A 21,386-nucleotide genomic window follows, 5' to 3' on the forward strand; every position below is an offset into this window, starting at 1 on the left:
GGAAAAGCTGGTTAGAAAGACAAACAAACAAAACAAAATCTCAGAGGAGCCAGCGTGTCAAGTGCAGGAGCAGCGGCTGCACAGCACAGCAGGAAGGCTACTGTTTAAGGCAAACCCCATGGGGCACAATGCCTTTGGAGACCTTAGGAGCTGGAAACCATCCCGTCCAGCTGCAGTAGCTACAAGGCCAGAGGAAACCAGTCAGTCCCCAGAGCCCTAGGCAAACAGGCCCTGATAAGAGGAACAGTTTATGCACAGGGAACTTGCCAAGCCTGCGGGACCTCCGGGGATGGAGCCCCTCCCCCACCGCTCTAAGCTCAAAGCTGGGTGCCTCCTCCACCTCCAGTAGGACCCAGTTCAGAGTCCACCGGGATGGTGACACGCGGCTGCCATCCCCAGCGCGTCACTCGTTCCAAAGACCCTCTCTTAGGCTCCTTTCTCTCTCTCCTGAGCAGACCTCGCTCCTCATCCAGCTGTCTGTCAGAGGACTGGATGGGCACCTTCCAGGCACCTCAACTCGACGGTCCCAGACCAAGCACACCCCTTCTCCGGCGGGCCGGGTCCTCCTCCCCACCCTACAGGCAGAGCAACTGGAGTCCCAGTAACCCCAGCCCTCTCTCCTCCCGACTGTCCACTCAGTCACTAAGTCCCGGTGACTCAACCCCTTCCACCTCCTGACTCGGTCACCCTCTCTAGCACCAAAGTCCCTCCTTCGGTCCCTCCACTGCTAGCTGGCCTCTCTGCTCAGTGCCGCAGCCCGCCCCCCCCTTAAACCTTCCAGGGGCTCTCCATACCCTACAGCCGATGCCCCACACATGGGATGGCATCTAAGAGGCCCCATCTCCAGCTCCTTCCGGGCTCTTCCCTAGACCCCACCCTGGGTCAGGTGTCAGGGCTTCCACCAGTCACTCTTAGCAAGAGGACCGCCCTTTACGGCCACGCAGCAAAGCCCTCCCTGTGGTTTGGCCCAGCGCAAGAACACACCCTACTCACCGTCCAGCCTTCCTTCTGTGCTGCTCCACCTCCAGCGGCTTCCATCCCTCCCTCCAGCCCTGCCCCCACCCACACCCGCTACCGAGGAACTACACACTGCCACTATCTTACCACAGGTCCAGTCCTCCTGTTAGTACCCCCACCAGCCTGTGGGCTCCCTGGGACAGCTTCAATTGTGAATGAATGAATGAATGAATGGAAAATGAAAGAGAGAAAAGATAAAAAGGAAAGGAAATAAAAGAAAGAAAGGGAAGATCAGGCAAGATCTCCCATAGCCATGGGAACTTCACTCTTGTTTATCATCATGAAAATAGAACACTTAAGGATGCCTGGTTGGTTCAGTCAGTAGAGCGTGTGACCCCTGATCTCGGGGTTGTTGAGTTCAAGCCCCACTTTGGGCATAGAGATAACTCAAATAAATATTTACAAATATATATACATAACAGTTAGTACTGGGCCTCACTTTTCCCATGAGCACAGAGGACATAAGCAGGTTTTAAACCCAATGTACACTCCCGGAAGCATGGCTGGACGTGGCCCCCGGTGATAATAATAACAACAAGGGCCACAACAGCCACTAACGCTATTCAGTGTGCCAGGCCCTGGGGTGTGTGGTGTGCACTTACCTTATTTTAGCCTCACAAAGTACCATAATGAGTCCCATTGTACAGATGAAAGAAACACTCAGAGAAACATGTGACTTGCGCAAGGTGTCACTTAGTGTGCAGGAGAGCCAGGATGTGAAGTCAGGTCTTCATGGTGACAGGATACCATCTGTCCCGGGGTCTCCTAGGGACCTCAGGGCTGGAACCAGAGTCAACTAGGAAATCGACTCTCTATTTAGTAGCGCCTGGAAACACAGGTTCCATAGAGGACTGTGGAACGACAAGAATGGCTTGTTCCAGACTCTGTCGATGGGTCACTCGGACCCCTTGTTTGTGATGGCAGTTCCCGCAGGAGTCAGGAGGGCAGGTCAGTGCTCCCTGCACCAGGCTCTGCTTCTCACAGCTGAAAGCAGCTCTCCGTGGGCGTGTATACACGTTACCGTCATCGAGTCATCTGGATGCATTATCTGTCTCCTCCTCACCCAAGACCTCCTCCTCGCTTCCCCACCAAAGATCTGGCATTGTCGCTCACCCAGTTACCCAAGCCGATAACCTCCAAGCCGGTTCTGAGTTGGCGCTGCCCCCTCGAGCCCCAACACCCAACTGGCCCCAGGTCCTGCCCATTCTACGTTCGGAGGGGGCTCTCGAATCTACCCGGCCCCTCTGGACACACACTCCTGCACCAGGCCAGACCCTGCGGTCTGCCCCCCACTGTGTCCGCCGCCCACATGTTCTCCTTGCCACCCGCCTCACTGCGTTCAGTCTATTCTAGAACAACAGTCCTGACCATGTCTGTTTTCCACTTTAATATGTTTCTGGTTCTCTCTTCGGAGGAGACAAATTCCAAGAGCTTCCTTGTGGCCCCCACGGCCACTCCACTCCAGTGGGGGCCCTGCCTCCCGGCACGCGCCCTCACAGAGCCCACTCTGTCTCTCCGGGCTGCCGGCCCGCCAGTATCGCCCACTGCTCTCTGCCCTCTCCTGCTCTGCCTCGGTTCCCAGCACCCCACCTGCCTGTGTGCGCCCACTGGATGCAGGTCCTGTGCCAGGCACCACGGGGTACTGAGAGAACACATGCTTAGTGATATGCGCCCAGCATCTGCTCACTGAGCCTCCACCACCCCAACAAGCCAGCTACTGTGAGCTCACTTCACAAGCGAGGAAACTGAGGCTCAGTGATGGATCCAATGCGGCGCAGCCACCTTCCCCCCAAGCTACAGGGAAGCAAAGGCAGCTCCTGTGCACATGATAAGCTCCCACGAAGAGCTGTAGCTCCAAATTCTTAGCTAGTAAGAATGACTCTCATGAATGACTGACCTTTAATTTCTCTTCAAACACACGTTGCTGGTACAGGCCAGGCAGACTCCAAGTACTACAGCCCCACCTTTTTTATTATTTATTATTTTTTAATTTATTTCTGAGAGAAAGAAAGAGAGAGGCAGCATGAGCAGGGGAGGGTCAGAGAGAAAGGGAGACACAGAATCTGAAACAGGCTCCAGGCTCTGAGCTAGCCGTCAGCACAGAGCCCAATGTGGGGCTAGAACCCACAAACCATCAGATCATGACCTGAGCCGAAGTCAGACGCTCAACCCACTGAGCCACCAAGGCGCACCAGCCCCACCTTTAAATCTGGGAACTCCGGGCCTCATCCGAGGCAAGTTTTAGGTCTCCTTGGCAATCACACCAGCGGGAGTATAAGAAAACCTCCCCCATTAAGTGGCTCCTGGCTCTGCCGGGCGTCCGTCCTCCATGGACACAGGCCTCATCAATAACGAAGCGGTTCCACAGCTGCTTACAAGGCCTGAAAATTGCTGCTATTCATCAGATTCAAATAATCGAATCTGGGCCACAATGCATCAAATCCCTTCCAGCAGAGAAGGCACTCGGAATTTTATGATTTCCACTATACAGTTCAGCGTGCACTGGGTCCGATAAATCAGGACAAGATGTCATTCCACCCAGGCTGAGACCGTTCTCTCCTCTCCAGTGGTGCCGGGAAAGAAACCCACTGGGCTGTGCTCAACCCTCACGCACCTCATCTCACTCCATCCCCAGGAACTCTGGGTTGGGTCTGCTTGCCCTTGTCCTGCTCAGGACCCAGGTTCAGGGACACGGAGGGTGGGCCATGCTCAGGCCAGGTGGGCCCAGTGCCGATGCCCCCACTCGTCCTGCCGGGCACTCCTGCCCCAGGCCTGGGCAGGGCGGGGGCGAGAAGGCCTCGCAGAGNCGGGCCATGCTCAGGCCAGGTGGGCCCAGTGCCGATGCCCCCACTCCCCACTCGTCCTGCCGGGCACTCCTGCCCCAGGCCTGGGCAGGGCGGGGGCGAGAAGGCCTCGCAGAGGTGGAACAGGCACTGGCCTTGAGGGGGAGACGGGACTGGCAGGGCGTGGGGGAGGCCTTCCACAGCGGCTCAGTCTCCACAGGGCGCCCGAAGACAGTGTCCGGGTTGTGACTGGCAGGCGAGGAGAGCTGTGATTACAGGGAACAGCCTCGGGGCTCATTCCAGACACAAGTCAGCAGGCCTGCGGGCCCTCCCCACCGCCTGGGCCGCGGCTCCTTGCGTCCAGCCGCCTCTCCCATGAGACGGCACACCTCTCGAGACCGTGTTTACACCGTCACCCTGCCCACCACACGGCAATCTCTCCAGAAGGGCTCGTTAAGTAAAAAACACCCTGCTGCCCAATTCAACTGCAAACTGCTCCCAAGCTTAAACAACAAGAGGGCAGAAGTGCAGAGTTAGTTCTACGAGCCTGTCTCCGAAGGTGTTGAGAACAGGTATAACAGACACTTGCCCGAGTTAATTATTTACTCTGGCAACCTCAGGCAGAGTTTCCCAACAGGCTCCGGAACTTCCAGGCCACAGCGGGGAAGGCTCCATCATTTTTAGGGCTCCAAACCTGCAGAGCTTTCTGGCTGACAGTGAAGGCTATGTGGGCATCACACTGAAAGCCACCACTCTTGCTATCAGTTCTGGTGAGTTCTCCACTGGATCACGTTGCTGGTCACCAGTTGTCTCTGTCTGCCCAACCCCCACCTCTACATCGGGGCTCTGCCGTTTCTCTGTCCCATATGGTCCTGGGGGGACTCTCAGTCACAGTGGCCACAGGAGTGCCCAATTAAATGTGGCCAGGCCAGAAATGGTACCCACTGCCCCTTCCCACCTACAGAGCAAGGTGCAAGCATGTGGCCAAGCCAGGGCCAAGCAGAGGCCTTCCATGAGACCTGGAAAGTGAGCATAGGCAGAGAGATAGCTTCTCTTGTTTACAAATCATGAGCAGTACGGATAGAGACTGGGGCTGGGGTAGCCATCTTCCCGACTCATGACGAGGGCCTAGGAACGAGGCCAACGGCTCACGGGAAAGCCAGGAGATGGAGACAGAGCCCTGAAGCCTTTTGGAGCCTCTGAACCCAGCTGTGCCTTGAAATTCCCAGTTCTGAGAACCAGTATGGTTTCTTTCTGGAAAAACTGCTGGATCTGAGTTTCTGACTTTCAAAACAAAGAATGCTCATTACTGCAAGAAGAGACTGCGGCGATCTACACAAAGGCAGCAGAGTGCAAGTGGAGGTACCGGCCTAGGGGCTGGCGGCCGGCCGGGGAGACACGAGTCAACACATGAAGAGATGGGAACAGTCAGCACTGGGACTGGTGGGAGAGCCTGGGATTCACCACCAGGTGAGCCACTGCCATCTGTTAGGCGAGTCGCTCAACTAAAAGTCAACACCCACGTGCTGGGGTTAACTGATCAATGTTCCGTGTAGAAATTGATCCAAAAGAGGCTGGGAGGCTTTTGGGGAAGGGGGAGAGGAGCTCACTACCTTTATTTCCTCACTGCCTACTCCTTAAACTCCCGGAATTCGGCTCCCACCTCATCAAACTGAGAACAGCAATAGTCTGTCTTTCCAGAAAATGTGCCTGAGCATAAAAATGTCACACTTTTGTTCACAATTCCAGGGACCCTGTGAACTTCTGAAGCCTATCCAGGGACCCACGGGACCCAGGAACCCTGTTAAGAACTTTGTTCTACTGAAGCCAAACTCTGGAGGAGAGCAGCCTTTCCTCGGTCACTCAGTAGTTCCTGTTGTGCGGTCTCCATGGGGACTGGGTGGTACATGTACTCCCCTGGAACCATGGCAGTTTGCAGGGAGACCGCTGTCCCCTCTGCCCATCGCTCTGCCCTGTCTCTCCTGAGAGAGCGACAGGAAGAGACAGCTTTGTCTGCACGGAACTCCTGTCCCTCCTAGGATAGGATCCTCCCCTCCCGCCACTCTGGCCATAGCTGTCCCAAGCTGCATCAACCACAGTTCCTTCCCTGCGGATTCTGGAACTGGGAGCAAGCAGGAAGGCAGCCTCCAGATACTGCAGCTGAAAGACATAAACTTTGGAAGCTGTAAGTGGCCATGTTTCATCTCACCACAGGAGCAGTGAGCAGAGGAAGCAGGGTCCTGGTAAGAGAAATGAAAGACAGGAGATGGACAGGGAGGGGAGAGAGAGGAGATGCAGGTGGTGAGTGACAGGGTCCTGGGTTCTCGTCCCTTCCAGAGGCCCAGCTGCACCCCTGCTCTGGGACAGCACCCGCTGTCTTGTCAGCGCATCTTTTCAGTATATCCACACTGCACAGAAACCACTTCAAGCAGGTTGGGAATGCCCCAAGTTCAGGTCTTTTCTGAATCTTAATTTCTGCTGAAAAGCTCAGCAATGCGCTCTCAGGGTTTCAAGTAATAACGCCATATTGATAAAATAATTCCCAGGTCTCTATCCCCAACTTCTCACTGGCTCTTTCTTTCCCACTTGGACGTCTTGCTATTATTTCTACCTTGACACATGTAGAACTGAACACCTCCTATCCTCCCAAAATTGGCTTGTGCTTTAGGGAAATCGTCTCAAGATTGGACCAGAGGCTGCATAATAGAATCACCAGAGCACTTCGAGAAAATACTGCCCCAGGCTACAGTGAACAACAGAATCAGAATCTCTACGGATGCAGCCCAGGCCTTTGAACACTCCCCAGGCAGGTGCAGACAGATGGAGAATAGTGGACCAGGTGAAGGGCTCCCTGGGCCCTTGCTCACAGCAGGCATCGATGACCATTACTTTACCTGGGGCCTCGAAGCAGCCCAGAAGCCTTTCGCTATGGCCACCACACAATCAGTCAGCTTTGGCGTGAGAGAGGAAATGTATCTACCATCCTGGACTAAAGGGAAATGGTGTAAGGATCTCCTATCTTATACTTTAGAATCCAACCTACAAGAAAATGCTTGGATTAAGGGTGGTCCGGGCCTCCATCATTCTCACACAAATGTTTCTTTTCTCAGGTCTTAGTTTAATGAGGTGTTGACCAGAACAGTTCTCATTTGGCTTAGGACGGGAAGGACTTTAGTTCTGATTCTGCAAATTGGTTCTTATTCCCGCTATGAAAAGGAAGGGGGTGGGGTGGGAAGCATTTGTATGTATTCATTCTTTCTTCCCTGATTACCCCCAAAAGAGCTTTCAAAATAATCTGCTAAGTATTGAAGTACTGAAGTCATAAACTAGTTGCAAAAAATCGGCTTACTGGAACAACAGGAAAGACATTCTTTCACTTTTCAAAGGCTTTCCCAGCATCTACAGCCAAAAATATTATCTTCTGACCCAAAAAGCCACTAATAAACCTTGTTTCTATAGGCCTAGCAAGAGAGATGATTTTGCCTGAAGCAAACAGTCAAAAAGAGCGAGATTGTTCTCTGGGTCCTCCCTCCCCCCACTTCTGCCCTCTCCCCACCTCCCGGCACCCTCCACTTCCCTCCCACCATCAGGGTGGCAAGGGGGGGTCCCCACCAGCTATTCTCACTCCACAGGTACCCTTCCCCCTCAGAGCTCCCTGGCCCCAGGTAAAACCCTCTTCTCCGTCCGCCTCCAAATCCCAAATCCCAAATCCCAGCTAGCTGCCAGGCCCAACCTCTGAGCACGGGCTCAGCGCTCACCCTCCCTTCGTGAGATCGCATGTGCACAGAGGACCGTGTTCCCTTCCATCTCTTCAGGAGTGTGGGGAGCTCGAGAAGCCTGCCTTATGGGGGCACCCCTAGAAAGCTAGCAGTAGAGCCTCTGCCTAACTGGGGGCCTGACACACCAGTAAAAAGTTTAATGACCAGTACTGTCACTTGTTGTTACTGAGCCACGGAAAAGCTTTAAAAAAAAAAAAAAGCTAAAACAGTAAGTTTCAGTCATGAAGAGTTCCCTTATGTGAGCCTTACTGCCCGAAACTGCAAGATAAATTAAAATGAGATGTCATGTGCTATATTTATATTTTCAAAGACGAAGCTGTTGTCCCAAATTAACCTCTAAACAGCAGAGTGGGGAAGTAGGCATATTGCCGAGCCCTTTGTCAACTCCCTGCCTCTAAAGACTGCAACCCACTGCGCCGCTGAGAGCAGCAGAGAGAGGCGGAAAGGGTACCTCTCTTTTCCCTTGTTCGCCGAACTGACCCAGGCCTCCGGGGCTGCCTGGACAGGGCAAGAACACGACAGGAGGTGAGCAGCAGCTCTCCAAAAGGCCGCACACCTCTGACTCTACATCTCCGCCTATAAAATAAGAACATTCATCACCTCCCTCCCTTGGGACCCTTAGCAGGCTTCATCAGTGGCCAAAGACAGTAAAAATGTTTGTTATTTATAATCGCCAATAGCACGCCGAGGCTGGGAAGACAGAGCCCCAGAGCACAGGGATTACGCTGTTAGAGCGTGATACAATTGTGGGTGGGAACACTCCAATCATGACCTCCTTCTCCAAATACCAGAATACGAAACAGAGACGGACAGACCCATCCAGAGGCCACGGGCCTGTGTCCATGCCCACCAAGGTTCTCGATGCCCTCACTGGCTGTGCCGTCTCCCCACCTGCCCTTTAAATGCTAAATCCTTGGGGCCGCGGCCTTGGATTTCTCATCTTAGCCCATGTTCTCGCCCAGGAGACCTCATCCTCGCCCGGCTTCAAGTACATCTCAACTCTCACCTGTTGATGAACACTCAGCCCAGACCCTCCTCCTGCTAGAGACCTTCTGCGTAGTCGGCAGAACCACCTGGTATCTTTTCTTTTTTTAACGTTTATATATTTTTGAGAGAGAGAGAAGCAGAGAGGGGGACAGAGGATCCGAAGCAGGCTCTGCGCTGACAGTAGCGAGCCTGATGTGGGGCTCAAACCCACGAACCACAAGATCGTGACCCCAGCCAAAGTCGGAAGCTCAACCAACTGAGCCACCTAGGCACCCCCGAACCACCTTTAAGGAACCTGTTTAAAACTGAACTCAGCGCGCTCCTTCCCCAGTCGCACCCCAAGCAGCTCCTCTGCCAGGGGTCCCCACTGCATCAGTAATTGGCTGTGATCCTCCCAGCTACATGAGCAGGGTCTCTGGGACATAGTCATCTCCAGGAAAAATAGACCTCCAGGATATACTGTATGTTGTTGAATGAAAAAAGAACCATGTGAAGCTGTATTTAATAGTATGCTATCTTGCATGTGTCAAAGGGGAGAATATTTATATGTCTACGCATGTACATACATATCACATCACAAACATATGCATTTGCTACGTTTTCAAAAAGAAGCAAAAGAAGAATAAATAAAAATTTTAAAAATGGGGGCACCTGGGTGGCTCAGTTGGTTAAGTGTCCGGCTCTTGATACTGGCTCAGGTGACGATCTTGCAATCATGAGATCAAGCCCTGCATCAGTCTCCTTGATCTCCAGCCCTTAGTATGAATAGCATTTCAGAATAACCATACAGGCAAAGAAGAAAAGGTCTTCTTCACCGAAGAATTCCAGCTAATAAATGCAGAAGGAAATAATGGAGCTCAGCAATGACCACTGATGGATGCTAAAACCACTTAGGTGAAAGATTGGGGGTAGTTTTTAACACAACCAGACAGCACGTGTCCATTGATGACACAGACCGGGAAGTCCACAGCACCAGCTATGAGGTGTTCTTACCAAATAACCTGATCTGAGTTGACTCAAGCCTCAAGATTGAACTTCCTATTAATAGGAAATATGGGGAACAGAGAAACATGTTAAATGACACCGCACAAAGGTAATCAGCTAAATCCTGGATGTGGATATCGTAGATGACAATGAACTGCCTTCTCCAACAAATCAATGTCATGAGAAAACAGAGGGGAGTGGAAGGAAAGTGCATGGCTACAGGATAAAGAGACCTATAGAAAAAAGTCAAAACAACAAAAAGCCAATGTGATCATGGCGGTCTCTTACTTAAAACCCTCTGGGCCCTGCCCACTCTTCTGGCAGTGCCCCTCATCATGCCCCCTCTGTGCTCTGGCCACAGTCACCTTTTATTCAGTTACTTGAACCAGAGGCCTCACAAATGCAATTACCTCTCCCTAGGGGAAAGGGCAACAGGTGGGCCCCTGCCCCAAGGTAACATCAGGTCCTTCCCCTTGATCTGCACCTGCACGGTGCCCTGGACTTCTCATGGAAACACGCACGTCTGTTCCCCATCTGCCTTTCTCTCAAGGATTAGAAGCTCCGTGCAGACAGATACCACATCTCGAGGCAGGCTGACATGTAGTAGGCAGTAAATAAAACCCTGCTTAACATGTGTGAACAAATAAAGTACTGGGCACGTGGTTCAACGCCACTGGGTGGGAATCTGCCAGAGCCCCAACTGCTCTTCTTTGCCGTGGTGTCTGTTTTTAGTACCTAGAATGCCATGTGAGGAGTGGAGGCTCACAGGGAAGAACTCACCACCTCGTGGGACCTGGGAACAGGTACGATGATGGCCAGCACACAGATGAGCTGGAAGATGGCTCCCAAGAAGAGTCCGTACCGTAGCAGGTTCTCCAGGAAAGTAGGCTCGGGCACCTCAGGGGGTGAGAAGTCCAGGTCGGAGGCCATGACCTCAGCCGCCTGCTGCCTTCGGTCTCCTCTGACTCACCAGCCTCCAGAGCCAACTTCTAAACACAAAGGTTAAGTGTCATGTTTCTACAACTAACTTCTAAATAGTTCCACTTGCACAAACACACACAAACTTGTAAGAACCCATAAAGCAATCATAGCGAAATGCTAACAAATCTTTTTTTAATTAAAAAAATTTTTTTTATATAATTTATTTATTTTTGAGACAGAGGGAGACAGAGCCCGAGCAGGGGAGGGGCAGAGAGAGGAGACACAGAATCCGAAGCAGGCTCCAGGCACTGAGTTGTCAGCACAGAACCCGATGTGGGGCTCGAACCCACGAACTGTGAAATCGTGACCTGAGCCAAAGTCAGACGCTTATCCGACTGAGCCACCCAGGTGCCCCAACAATTCTTGAATCTGAGTGGAAGATATATGGATAGTTGTTGGACTCTTCTTTCAACTTTTTGTGTGTCTGCAAGTTTTTCCAAGTTAGAGAAAATAAGTAAGTAAATGCAAACACTTCGACGAAAATCTCTAATCAACATACATCTGGAGGCCAGCTATGTTTCAGGTTTTGTTCATTTCTTCATTTCTTCATCCAGTTATCCATTCACCACACACTTACTGAACACCAAGTACTGAAGAGAGGGCAAAAGAGACAAATCCCTACTCTCCTGGGGCCTACATCTCAAGGCAAGGCAGACAGCACATCCAGACATGCCATGGCAGCTAGTGACGACTGTTTGGAACAAAACTTGAGGGCACTGTTTTAATCTGTATAGGGTGACAGACAGGAAGGGCTCTGAAGAGACAGGAATCGAGTGGCAGAGACAGGAAGTGTAAGTAAACCACTGGAATGTTTGAGAGAAGCATATCCAGGCAGAGAGAAAAGCAAGTGTCAAGGCCCTGGGGCAGGGAAATGAGTTCAAAATGGTCAGAGGGGGATACTCAGGAAGGAGGAAAGATCAGAGAGGGGTGCGGCTGACCCACCAGGACCTTGACACTTCCAAATTGACCAAAGCCACCGAAGGGTTCTGAGCAGAGAAGTGACACAATCTGACTTACGTGTTTATACATATATACATATTACTTTTAGTTTAAAGTTTAGTTAACATACAGTGCAATATTGGTTTCAGGTGTAGAATTCAGTGATTTGTCACTTACATACAACACCCAGTGCTCCTCACAAGTGCCCTCAGTACCCATTACCCATCTAGCCCATCTCCCACCCACCTCCCTCCATCAACCCTCCTCAGTTTGTTCTCTAAAGAGTCTCTTATAGTTTGTTTTACTCTCTCCTTCCCCCATCTTCCCATGTTCATCTGTTTTGTTTCTTAAATTCCACATGAGTGAAATCATACGGTATCTTTTTGACTGAGAAAGTATGCTATCTTATTTAGCTTAACATAACACATTCTAGCCCCATCCACATCATAAATGGCAAGATTTCATTCTTTTGGATGGCTGAGTAATATTATGTATATATACTACATCTTCTTTATCCATTCATCACTAGATGGACATTTGGGCTCTCTCCATAGTGTGGCTATTGTTGATAGTGCTGCTATAAACACTGGGGTGCGTGTACTCCTTCAAATCTGTATTTTTGTATCCTGTGGGTAAATACCTAATACTGTAATTGCTAGATGGTAGGGTACTTTTATTCTTTGGTTTTTTTAATTTAATTTTTTTTTAAATTTATTTCTGAGAGAGAGAGAGAGAGCGTGAGAAGGGGAGGGTCAGAGAGCGAGGGAGATACAGAATCCAAAACAGGCTCCAGGCTCTGAACTAGCTGTCAGCACAGAGCCCGACACGGGGCTCGAACCCACGAACTGTGAGATCATGACCTGAGCCAAAGCTGGACACTTAACTGACTGAACCACCCAGGCACCCCTATTTTTAGTTTTTTTAGGAACCTCCCTACTCTCCCCTAGAGTGAGTGACTTATATATGTATTTTTTTTTAACTTTTGTTTTTTTACTTCTTTATTAAGAAAGAGAAAGACAGAGTCGGGGAGGAGCAGAGAAAGAGACAGAGAGACAGACAGAGAGCAAATCCCAAGCAGACTCCACAGCACAAAGCCAGACATGGGGCTCAAACTCACAAACTGTGAGATCATGACCTGAGCCAAATTGAAAGTCAGGCACTTAACTGACTGAGCCACCCAAGAACCCCGAGCATCTTACATTGTAACTGGGGCGGGGGGGAAGATGATGGGGTACAGAGTAGACACAGGAGGCCAGTGAGAGGGCTACTGCTAATAACCCAAATAAGAGATGCTGGGGACATGAATGACGAGGGCTGAGGTGGTGGTCAGTGGTGACAGATCCAGCCTCAGCCAGTCTCTCCTTTCAGCAGGAACCCCACTCCTAAATACCCTGATCAAGCCAAAAGAACTGCCTGTAGTTTTCAAGAGCACAGGCTCTTTAAAAATCCTGGGCCTCTTCCCAGGCTGCACACTCTGCCAAGAATGCCCTTTTCTATTCCGATGCTTGGTGAAGCCCCCACGCTCCCTCCAAGGCTGAGCTCAAGGGCCACCTCTCCAGCACACCTTCCGTATTGCCGTCCTCTTACGCTGGTATGACTGAACTGCTTCCCCTCTACCACAGCACCTGAGAGTGGCTTCCTCCTGCCCACCCCAACGAGAAAGGGACAAACTTACTTTGGAACCAGGCCCACCTGACTCCAAAGCCCTCTGTATTTTCAGAGATCTGTGCCACAGTGCAATTCCCTGCTAAATGTGAGCTGTCCAACATGGCAGCCAAGAGCCACATGTGGTTATAGAGAGTTGGAACGGAGCTGGCCCAGCCTGAGAGGGCTGTCAAATATATACTCAATTTAGGAGACAGCAGGAACATAAAAATGTAACATATCTCATTAATGAGGTTTTTATATTGATTACATGTTGAAATGATATACTGGATTAAGCTGTATTATTTTCACCTGATCTTGAAAAAAAGCAAAATTGGAAGATTTACTTTCCGATTTCAAAACTTACTAGAGGGGCACCTGGGTTGAGCATCCGACTTCGGCTCAAGTCATGATCTCACGGTTCGTGGGTTCGAGCCCCGTATCAGGCTCTGTGCTGACAGCTCAGAGCCTGGAGCCTGCTTTGGATTCTGTGTCTCCCTATCTGCCCCTTCCCCTCCCCCACTCACGCTCTGTCTCTCTCTCTTCTCTCTCAAAAATAAATAAAACATTAAAAAAAACTTACTAGAAAGCTACAGTAAGCAGAACAGTTAGGCACTGGGGTAAGGATATAGACTAATGGAATAGAGAGCTGAGAAATAAATCCACACGTGTGGAGTCAACTGATTTTCTAACAAGAGTGCCGACACCATTCAATAGGGAAGAACAGTTCTTCCGACACATGGTGCTGGGAAAACCGCATATCAACATGCAAAATAATGAGGCTGGAACCTTATACCATATACAAAAATGAACTAAAAATAAACAAAAAATAGGGGGCACCTGGATGGCTCAGTCAGTTAAGCATCCAATTCTTGATTTCAGCTGAGGTCATGGTTTCACAGTTCGTGGGATCAAGCCCCTCATCAGGCTCTGTGCTGACAGCATGGAGCCTGCTTCCAATTCTGTGTCTCCCTCTCTCTCTGCTCCTCCCCTGCTCACACTCTCTTTCTCTCTCAAAATAAATAAATACACTTTAAAAAAAAGAATCAAAGATCTAAACTTGAGAGCCAAAACTATGAAACTCACAGAAGAAAACAGAGAGGAAAATCTTCATGAAATTGGATTTGGCAATGACTTCTTTGATGTGACAGCCAAAGCACAGGCAACAAAATGAAAAATAAATTGGACTTCATCAGAATTTAAAAATCGGTGCATCAAAGAACACTATCAAAATACAAACTAGAGTGAAATTATACTAGAGTGAAAATACAAACTAGAAAGCAGTTTGGTTGCTTCTCAAAAAGTTAAACATAGAACTACCGTATGAGGGGGCGCCTGGGAGGCTCAATCAGTTAAGCATCCAACTCTTGATTTCTGCTCATGATCTCACGGTTCATGGGTTCAAGCCCCATGTCAGGCTCTGTGCTGACACTCAGAACCTGCCTGGGATTCTTTCTCTCCCTCTCTCTCTGCCTCTCCCCTGCTCATGGGGATGCGCTCCTGCATTCTCTCTCCTGCTCTCTCCCCCAAAATAAATAAATAAACTTAAAAAAAAAAAAAAGAATTACCACATGATCTGGCAACTGCACTCCCAGGTATATGCCCAAAAAAACTGAAAGCAGGGACCCAAACAGATACGTGTACACCAGTGTTCACAGCTTCATTCGCGACAGCCAGAAGATGGAAACAACCAAGAGCCTATCAACAGATGAATGGGTAATCAAAATGCGGGACAGACTTACAAAGGAATACTATTCAACTATTAAAAGGAGTGAAATTCTGATACACGCTACAACATGGATGAAGCTTGAAAACATGATATATGATGCTAAGTGAAATAAGCCAGACACAAAAGGACAAATGTAGTATGACTCCACTTCTAAACGGTACCGAAAATAGGCAGTTTCTAGAGGCAAATTCTAGGGGCAAAGCCCAGAGACAGAAACTAGGCTACAGGTCAGTAGGAGCTGGGGGAGGGGTAGTGGGGAGTTATTGTTTAGTGGGTACAGAGTTTCGGTTTGGGATGATGAAAAAGTTCCGGAAATAGATAGTGATGATGGTTAGACACCATTGTGAAAGCTACTGAACTATATACTTAAAAATGATTAAAATGAGGGACGCTGAGTGGCTCAGTTGGTTAAGTTTCCGACTTCGACTCAGGTCATGATCTCATGGTTCATAAGTTGGAGTTCGGTGTCAGGCTCTGTGCTGACAGCTCAGCTTTAGATTCTGTGTCTCCCTCTCTTCTCCTCCCCTCTCCCACTCATGATGTCTCCCTCTCTCTCCTTCTCACAAATAAGCATTAAAAAGTTTTTTAATTAAAAAATAATTTAAAAATGGTTAAAATGAAAGAAAAAAGGTTAAAATGGTAAATTTTATGTTATACATATATTTTACCACAATATATATTTTTTTACTTTTTATTTTTTACCTTTTTCTTTTTACTTTTTTAACTAGGCTTCACACCCAGCAGGGAGCCTGGCGTGGGACTTGAACTCACGACTCTGAGAGTAAGACCTGAACGGAAATCAAGAGTCAAGAGTCAGACGCTTAAAGGGACTAAGCCACCAGGCGCCCCTCTTTTTACTTTGTAACTGTAGCTACTAGAAAATGCAAAATGACACAAAGTGGCCTGCATTGTGTTCCCATACCTTAGCCCCAGGCTAAAGAAAAAGGTTCTAAGACCTTTCTCCACTTTGGCTCTGCAGCCTCCCTGCTTTGCGCGACTGTCCCCATGCCCGACTGTCCCCATGCCCGGGAGTGACTAAAGGATGACCAAACCACCTTCTGGGTAAACAGCATGGGACTTAGGCAAATGCGCGCTCTCCCTTTTGACCTGCACACACAGGAAGGTCACGTGCCTGAGCCAACAGGGGGCCCACTCTCCCATCACTTCTGCTCTCTTTGGGAGCCGCCTTCAAAGCCCAAGGCCCTTCTTTAATTAAAAAAAAAAAAAAAAAAAAAAAAAAAATTCTCAGCTGGCAGATCTTCCTCCTCCCAGAAAGGATTTGACTTCTGGAAAGAACCCAACAGGATCTGGATCCAAGCGTGATGAAGCAGGTGGGGCCTCGAGCTCAGGAATACCATTTTTGGTCAAATACAAGGTATGACGCTCAGACATCAGGCAGACTGGGGTGGCTCGTGAGCAGGCCCCGAAGTGAATTCCAGGGCGGCCCCCAGAGCAGCTTCCCTGCAGGAAATGCAGCTCTGCCGGGGGAACCCCCACATGAACACCAAGGTGCAAGAAAAAGCTCACATCCCTTTACAGGGGTGGCTCATAAAGTATACATTTTTTAAAATGCCCTTCGTCCCAATGCTGTAACAAGCCTATTCAACTTAGATACTTAGATGAACTCTTGTTACTAACAGCAACACTGTTATGAATGTGTGGAATACAATAGAAAGATGGGGCTTAGGGGTGAGGGCAAAAAGCCCGACTCTATCAGCAATTAGCTACACTTTGGGCCCATCTCTCGACCTTCTGGAGACGTGATGTTCTCAGGAGCCAAGTGACAATCATCTCTATTCAGAGCTATAATGCATTTTGGATTTTTTTTTTGAAATGGCAATAAGACAACATATAACAAGAGCCATAAAAGTGATTATATCCTTTGACTGAATAACTCACTTCCTAGAATTTACAGCAAGGAAACAATTCAAAACAAGAAAAAAAGGCTTCAGGTACCAAAAAGTTCATGGCAATCTATTCATAATACTGAGAAACAGGAAGCGACTGAAGAGCCCAACAGCAAAGCGGCTGACCCGATTAGGGCGCATCGTGGCGCAGTCCCCCTTCGCTAAAATGGCAAATACACACAACGTGTATCAGGCCAGTGTAAAGTCTTTGAAAGCAAGGTTAGCTGAAAAAAGAAAACAATTATATAAACCCTGTGACTGCAACCATGTAGAAACCGTGATTTCACTGGCCAAAGATCAAAGGAGGCCACGAAAATGTCAATCGTGGCTGCTCAAGTGAGCACTCCTATACAGGACAGCACAGGTGTAATGGGGAGGTGGTTGGGAGAAGGTTCTGGGAAACATCAAATGTCCTGCACATACTGTGTATGCTTCAGAACTTTACCTAGTTGCCCCTGCACCCCCGTGCTGGACTTCCCCGCCTTCCCGCCAGTGCTCTGGGTCTTCCTTTCCCGAGTACAGAAGTCACATGAGCCTGGCTCATCCTTCACACCTCTAGTGGGAGGCGGCTGGTCCCCTCACCCCTGCTGCGGTAGCAGCAACAGCAAGGAGCCGATCAGTTGCCAGATTTGCACAATACTTCCCAGCCTGCATCTCATTCACTTCCGGTCGGCCAGGGAGGTGGGCATTGCTGCTAGCGAGGATGAGGAGACTGAGGCCGAAGAGGCTGCATGGGTGGCCCAGGGATTACTTGGTGGGTGGGTGGTAAAGTCAGGGTTCAAACTGGCTGGCTCCGCCGGAGCCTGAGCGCTCCCCACTAGGTCAATGGCTTTCCAGCTTCGCGCTGTGACCCAGTAGGTGAGCTATGGAAACCACTGGGGGGTGAGACCTGCATCCAGCACTTTTTCCCTTAACCTTCATTTGCCAGCACTGTATTTAATTAAATAAATGACAATAGAAAATAACACATTAGTAAGGGTCAGCATTGTACCCTGAAGCTTTGTTTCAGTTATAGCCATTTACATCCAAGTATGTGTGTTCTAGGCCAAAATTCAAAACATATTTATTATCTGAGACATAAGGAGTCTGGAGTCTAACATTTCTCACTTGCTCACTACAAGGCTCTGGTCCACCCGGAGCCTGTCCCAGGGCCTGACTCAAATATTTGGTAAATGACGACGTCTATGCCTGCTCCCACCAGGAAAGCAAGCACAGATGCCTCCACCAACCGCCTCACTCAACGGGGAGGAGGAGGAGGAGCTGAGAAGCCCGGGCTGCTCACTTCCCGGTGAGTCGGTGAGTCGGGGCACAGCTGACTCTCTCTCCTTCAGTGACTCCAGCCCTACAGGGCGCCAGACTCGCTTTAAGAGCAGAGGTTTTCACACGTTGTGGAAATCTCTTACCCCTACCAGAAGTTAAGAAAAACGACTTACTCATCGATTTCCAAACATGGCAAATGCTTTCCTAACGTTACTGTAACGCTTGAGGCTCGTCCCTGAATGCCTCGCTCTAGTGGTCTGACACAGTCATTCACTGGACACATACTTATTGAGTGCCTACTATGTGTCAGGTGTTATTCGGACTCCTGCCAGGGAGTTTTCATCCAAACGGAGGCGCGCGCGCACGTGCACACACACGTAACACAATGTCAGAGGTGAGTATTAGGAGAATGCTATTTTATATGCGGTGGTGAGGGAAGGACCTCTCTGAGAAGGTGACATTTCAGCGGAGGCAAAAAGCAAGCGCAGGAACAAGTCATTTAAATATCTGCTGGACTTCCCCAGGGAGGAGGAACAGCGAGGATAAGGTCCTGGGGCAGGAACGAACTTGATGATCCAGGAGAACGGTAGCGTGAGCAAGCCGTTAGGGCCAGCTGGCCATTATAAGGCCTTTGGCATCTCCCCCTGATATAAGGGGAGCCACTCGAAGGTACTTAGCAAAGAAGATGACATGGTCTGACTTATTTTAAAACGGTCCCTCTGGCTGCTATGATGAGAATAAGAATAAGACTGCTGTTCAGTCAAAAAGACATGCTTGCACCTGGTGGCAGAAGTGGAGGCGATCAATTCTGGGGCCGTGCATATATTCTGAAGACAGAGCTCATAGCACTGCTGAGGTGGAATCTGAAAGAAGAATAATCCCTGAAGGTGAAACTATTCTGTATGATACTGTAATGGTGAATCCGCGACATTAAGGATCTGTCAAAACCCACAGAACTTGACAGCAGAGAGTAAACATTAATGGGTGTAAATGTTTTTAAAAAAAATCATTGAGGAGGTCAAGGTATCCCAGCATGGGACACAAAATGTGACATTCTGAATCAAAATGTTTTACAAATGTATTAAGCAACTTCAGTGAAAGGGCAGGGCGAATCAGGTGCCGACCTCGGTCGCTTTGGAAATGAGTGGAGACTGGAGGACTAAAGGTAAAAGGAATTGCACTCGGACGGTATATTCTAGTTGATAAAAGTATTTCCCACAGAGGACAGACTCTAACAATTCTGAAGCCACCACATATGTATGCTGAAATTGAACAACTGAGAAGATGGATGGTAGATGGTAGGAGCTAGATTAGTCACAGATAGGCCAGAGGAGGAGGCTAGAAAGATCTGCGTGGAATGGACGACAGTTGCAGATATCAGTATGAACTCATATGTAGCTTAATATAGATACAGGTGGCTACAGAGAAATATTTATAGATATGTGTGCATATATAGGTGAGTATACACACATCTGTTTCTTGCACAGAAGACCTGGAAGCATGGGCATAATGATCACACCTACACCCAAGTCTCGGCATTGAATACATTCTCCAATAAAAGGAACCAAGGCTCCTTGGAGAAATGGTTAATTCTAGGACTGAGACATGAAACGTACAAGATGAACCTGGAACAGAAGGTGTTCAGAAAACAAAACAAAACACACATGTGCTGGGGTATCGAAAAGGGATAGGGCCCCATTGCCAAACGGTTAACAATTTTAGCAACAAAATAGAGTAATACTGGATGATAACCCAGAGCAGGAAAACAAACATCTGAGTCCGCACTGACATATGTAATTGAATAAGTAAATACATAAACAGGGGAGCGTTGACAAATTTCCCATGGAGAATTCCAAATAATCTATGTAGATTATCTGACTTGGTTGTACATAAAGACTTTCTTCCGAGAGTACAATATGTATGCGGGAAGGAAGGGGAGTAATTTTATAGTGGAAAAACCTGACCACCTCAAGCTAGCGATCCCGGTGAACACCAACAGTGACAATTTATATTGACAGTATGTACCCTGATGTGACATGATGAGAATGGCACTTTACCTCTGTGGTTTTCCTCCCCAAACCCCGTAACTTCAATTTAATCATGCAAAAAAAAAAAAAACATCAGACAGATGTCAGTTGAGGATCATTGTACAAAATATCTGACCAGGAATACTCAAAACTGTCAAGTTGATCTAACAAGGAAAGTCTGGGAAACGGTCATAGCCAAGAGGACACCAGGAGACATGACTACTAAATATAATACAGTATCCTGGACACGACCCTGGAACAGAAAATAGGGCATTAGGAGGAAACTGAGCAAATGTGAATAAGGCATGGACTTTAGTTAATATTAACTTATCAATATTGGTTCATTATGACAAATGTACTACACTAATGTAAGATCTTAAGAACAGGGGCAATTCTCAGGGCGCCCGCCTGCCTCAGTCGGAAGAGCATGGATTCCTGATCTCGGGGTGGTGAGTTCCAGCCCCATGTTGGGTGTAAAAGATTATTTTAAATATTAAATAAATAACTTTGAAAAAGAATTCATCCAACAAATATACACTGTGCACCTACTAAGCGCGCTGCACTCGACACCTCACTTAATCATCAGCTCAAGCTATGCGCCCATTTTACAGAGGAGGAAACTGAGGACCAGAGGGGCAACCAGAGAGACTGCCCAGGTTACACAGCAATATGCGGCCCACTCAGGAGTCGAATTCTGGCCGGGCTGGTTCCAGGGCCCGAGCACCTCCTAATGCTCCCCGGATCGGGGCGGGGGAAAGGCCAGGCCCCGGCAGCGAGCGCTGGGTTCAGGCCCGGGCTCGGAACGAACGCTCTGGGCGGCACCGGCGAGGCCCTCCATCTCCCAGGGACTCAAATTCCCCTCTGCGAGTAACTTCCTGAGGGGCGCCCCGGGAAGTTCTTCTCGCCGAGCGGGNACTCACCTCCCGCGCCGCCGGGCCGCTCCCCCGGAAGTGGTTCCCTGCGGCGGAGCCCGGAAGTGACGCGTTGAGCAACCGGCGCGCTCCGCTCCGCCCGCGGCGCAGGGGTTCCGGTCTTTGTCCCCACTTTATGGGTTTGATCCCAAGGGAGAGCTCTGGGGAAGCGGGGTCCAGGTCCCTTTGTCCTCAGCCCATTTCAGCAGATGTTTATAGACGTCTGTAGACACTTTAATTCTTTACCAGGTCCTGAGCTAGGAGCTTGCAATGCAGAGGGGAGACGAGATGGGCATAGGATCTACTTCTAAAAAGCAAAAACATTGCTGAGCACGTACTCTATGCCCTGTGCCGGTTACTGGAGATGCAGTGAAATTGTGAAATAATACATGTTACTGCTCCTGTGTTTTAGAGTAATTTGTTACACAGCATAGATGA

At 49.1% G+C, this 21,386-nt stretch overlaps 1 protein-coding gene across 3 annotated transcripts in view; it reads right to left on the reverse strand.

The window, feature by feature from the left end:
• Window positions 1-21,001, reverse strand: part of MANBAL (mannosidase beta like) — a 23,733-nt gene extending 2,732 nt beyond the window's left edge. Inside the window, exons 1-3 of one of the 3 annotated variants that reach the window (XM_077778875.1) lie at window positions 20,958-20,983; window positions 15,546-15,631; window positions 10,331-10,539 (exon numbers count right to left, since the gene is read on the reverse strand). In XM_077778875.1, coding sequence (XP_077635001.1) covers window positions 10,331-10,480 — 150 coding nt within the window. In that variant the 5' untranslated portion in view covers window positions 10,481-10,539; window positions 15,546-15,631; window positions 20,958-20,983. Of the gene's footprint in view, window positions 1-10,330; window positions 10,540-15,545; window positions 15,632-20,957 lie in introns of all 3 variants that reach the window. The other 2 variants (XM_077778874.1, XM_077778876.1) reach the window with 2 other exon arrangements.
• Between the last annotated feature and the right edge of the window lie 385 nt (window positions 21,002-21,386).

The sequence above is a fragment of the Crocuta crocuta genome, unplaced genomic scaffold (genome assembly GCF_008692635.1).
Source record: "Crocuta crocuta isolate KB4526 unplaced genomic scaffold, BGI_CrCroc_1.0 scaffold248, whole genome shotgun sequence".
Taxonomy (NCBI): Eukaryota; Metazoa; Chordata; class Mammalia; order Carnivora; family Hyaenidae; genus Crocuta; species Crocuta crocuta.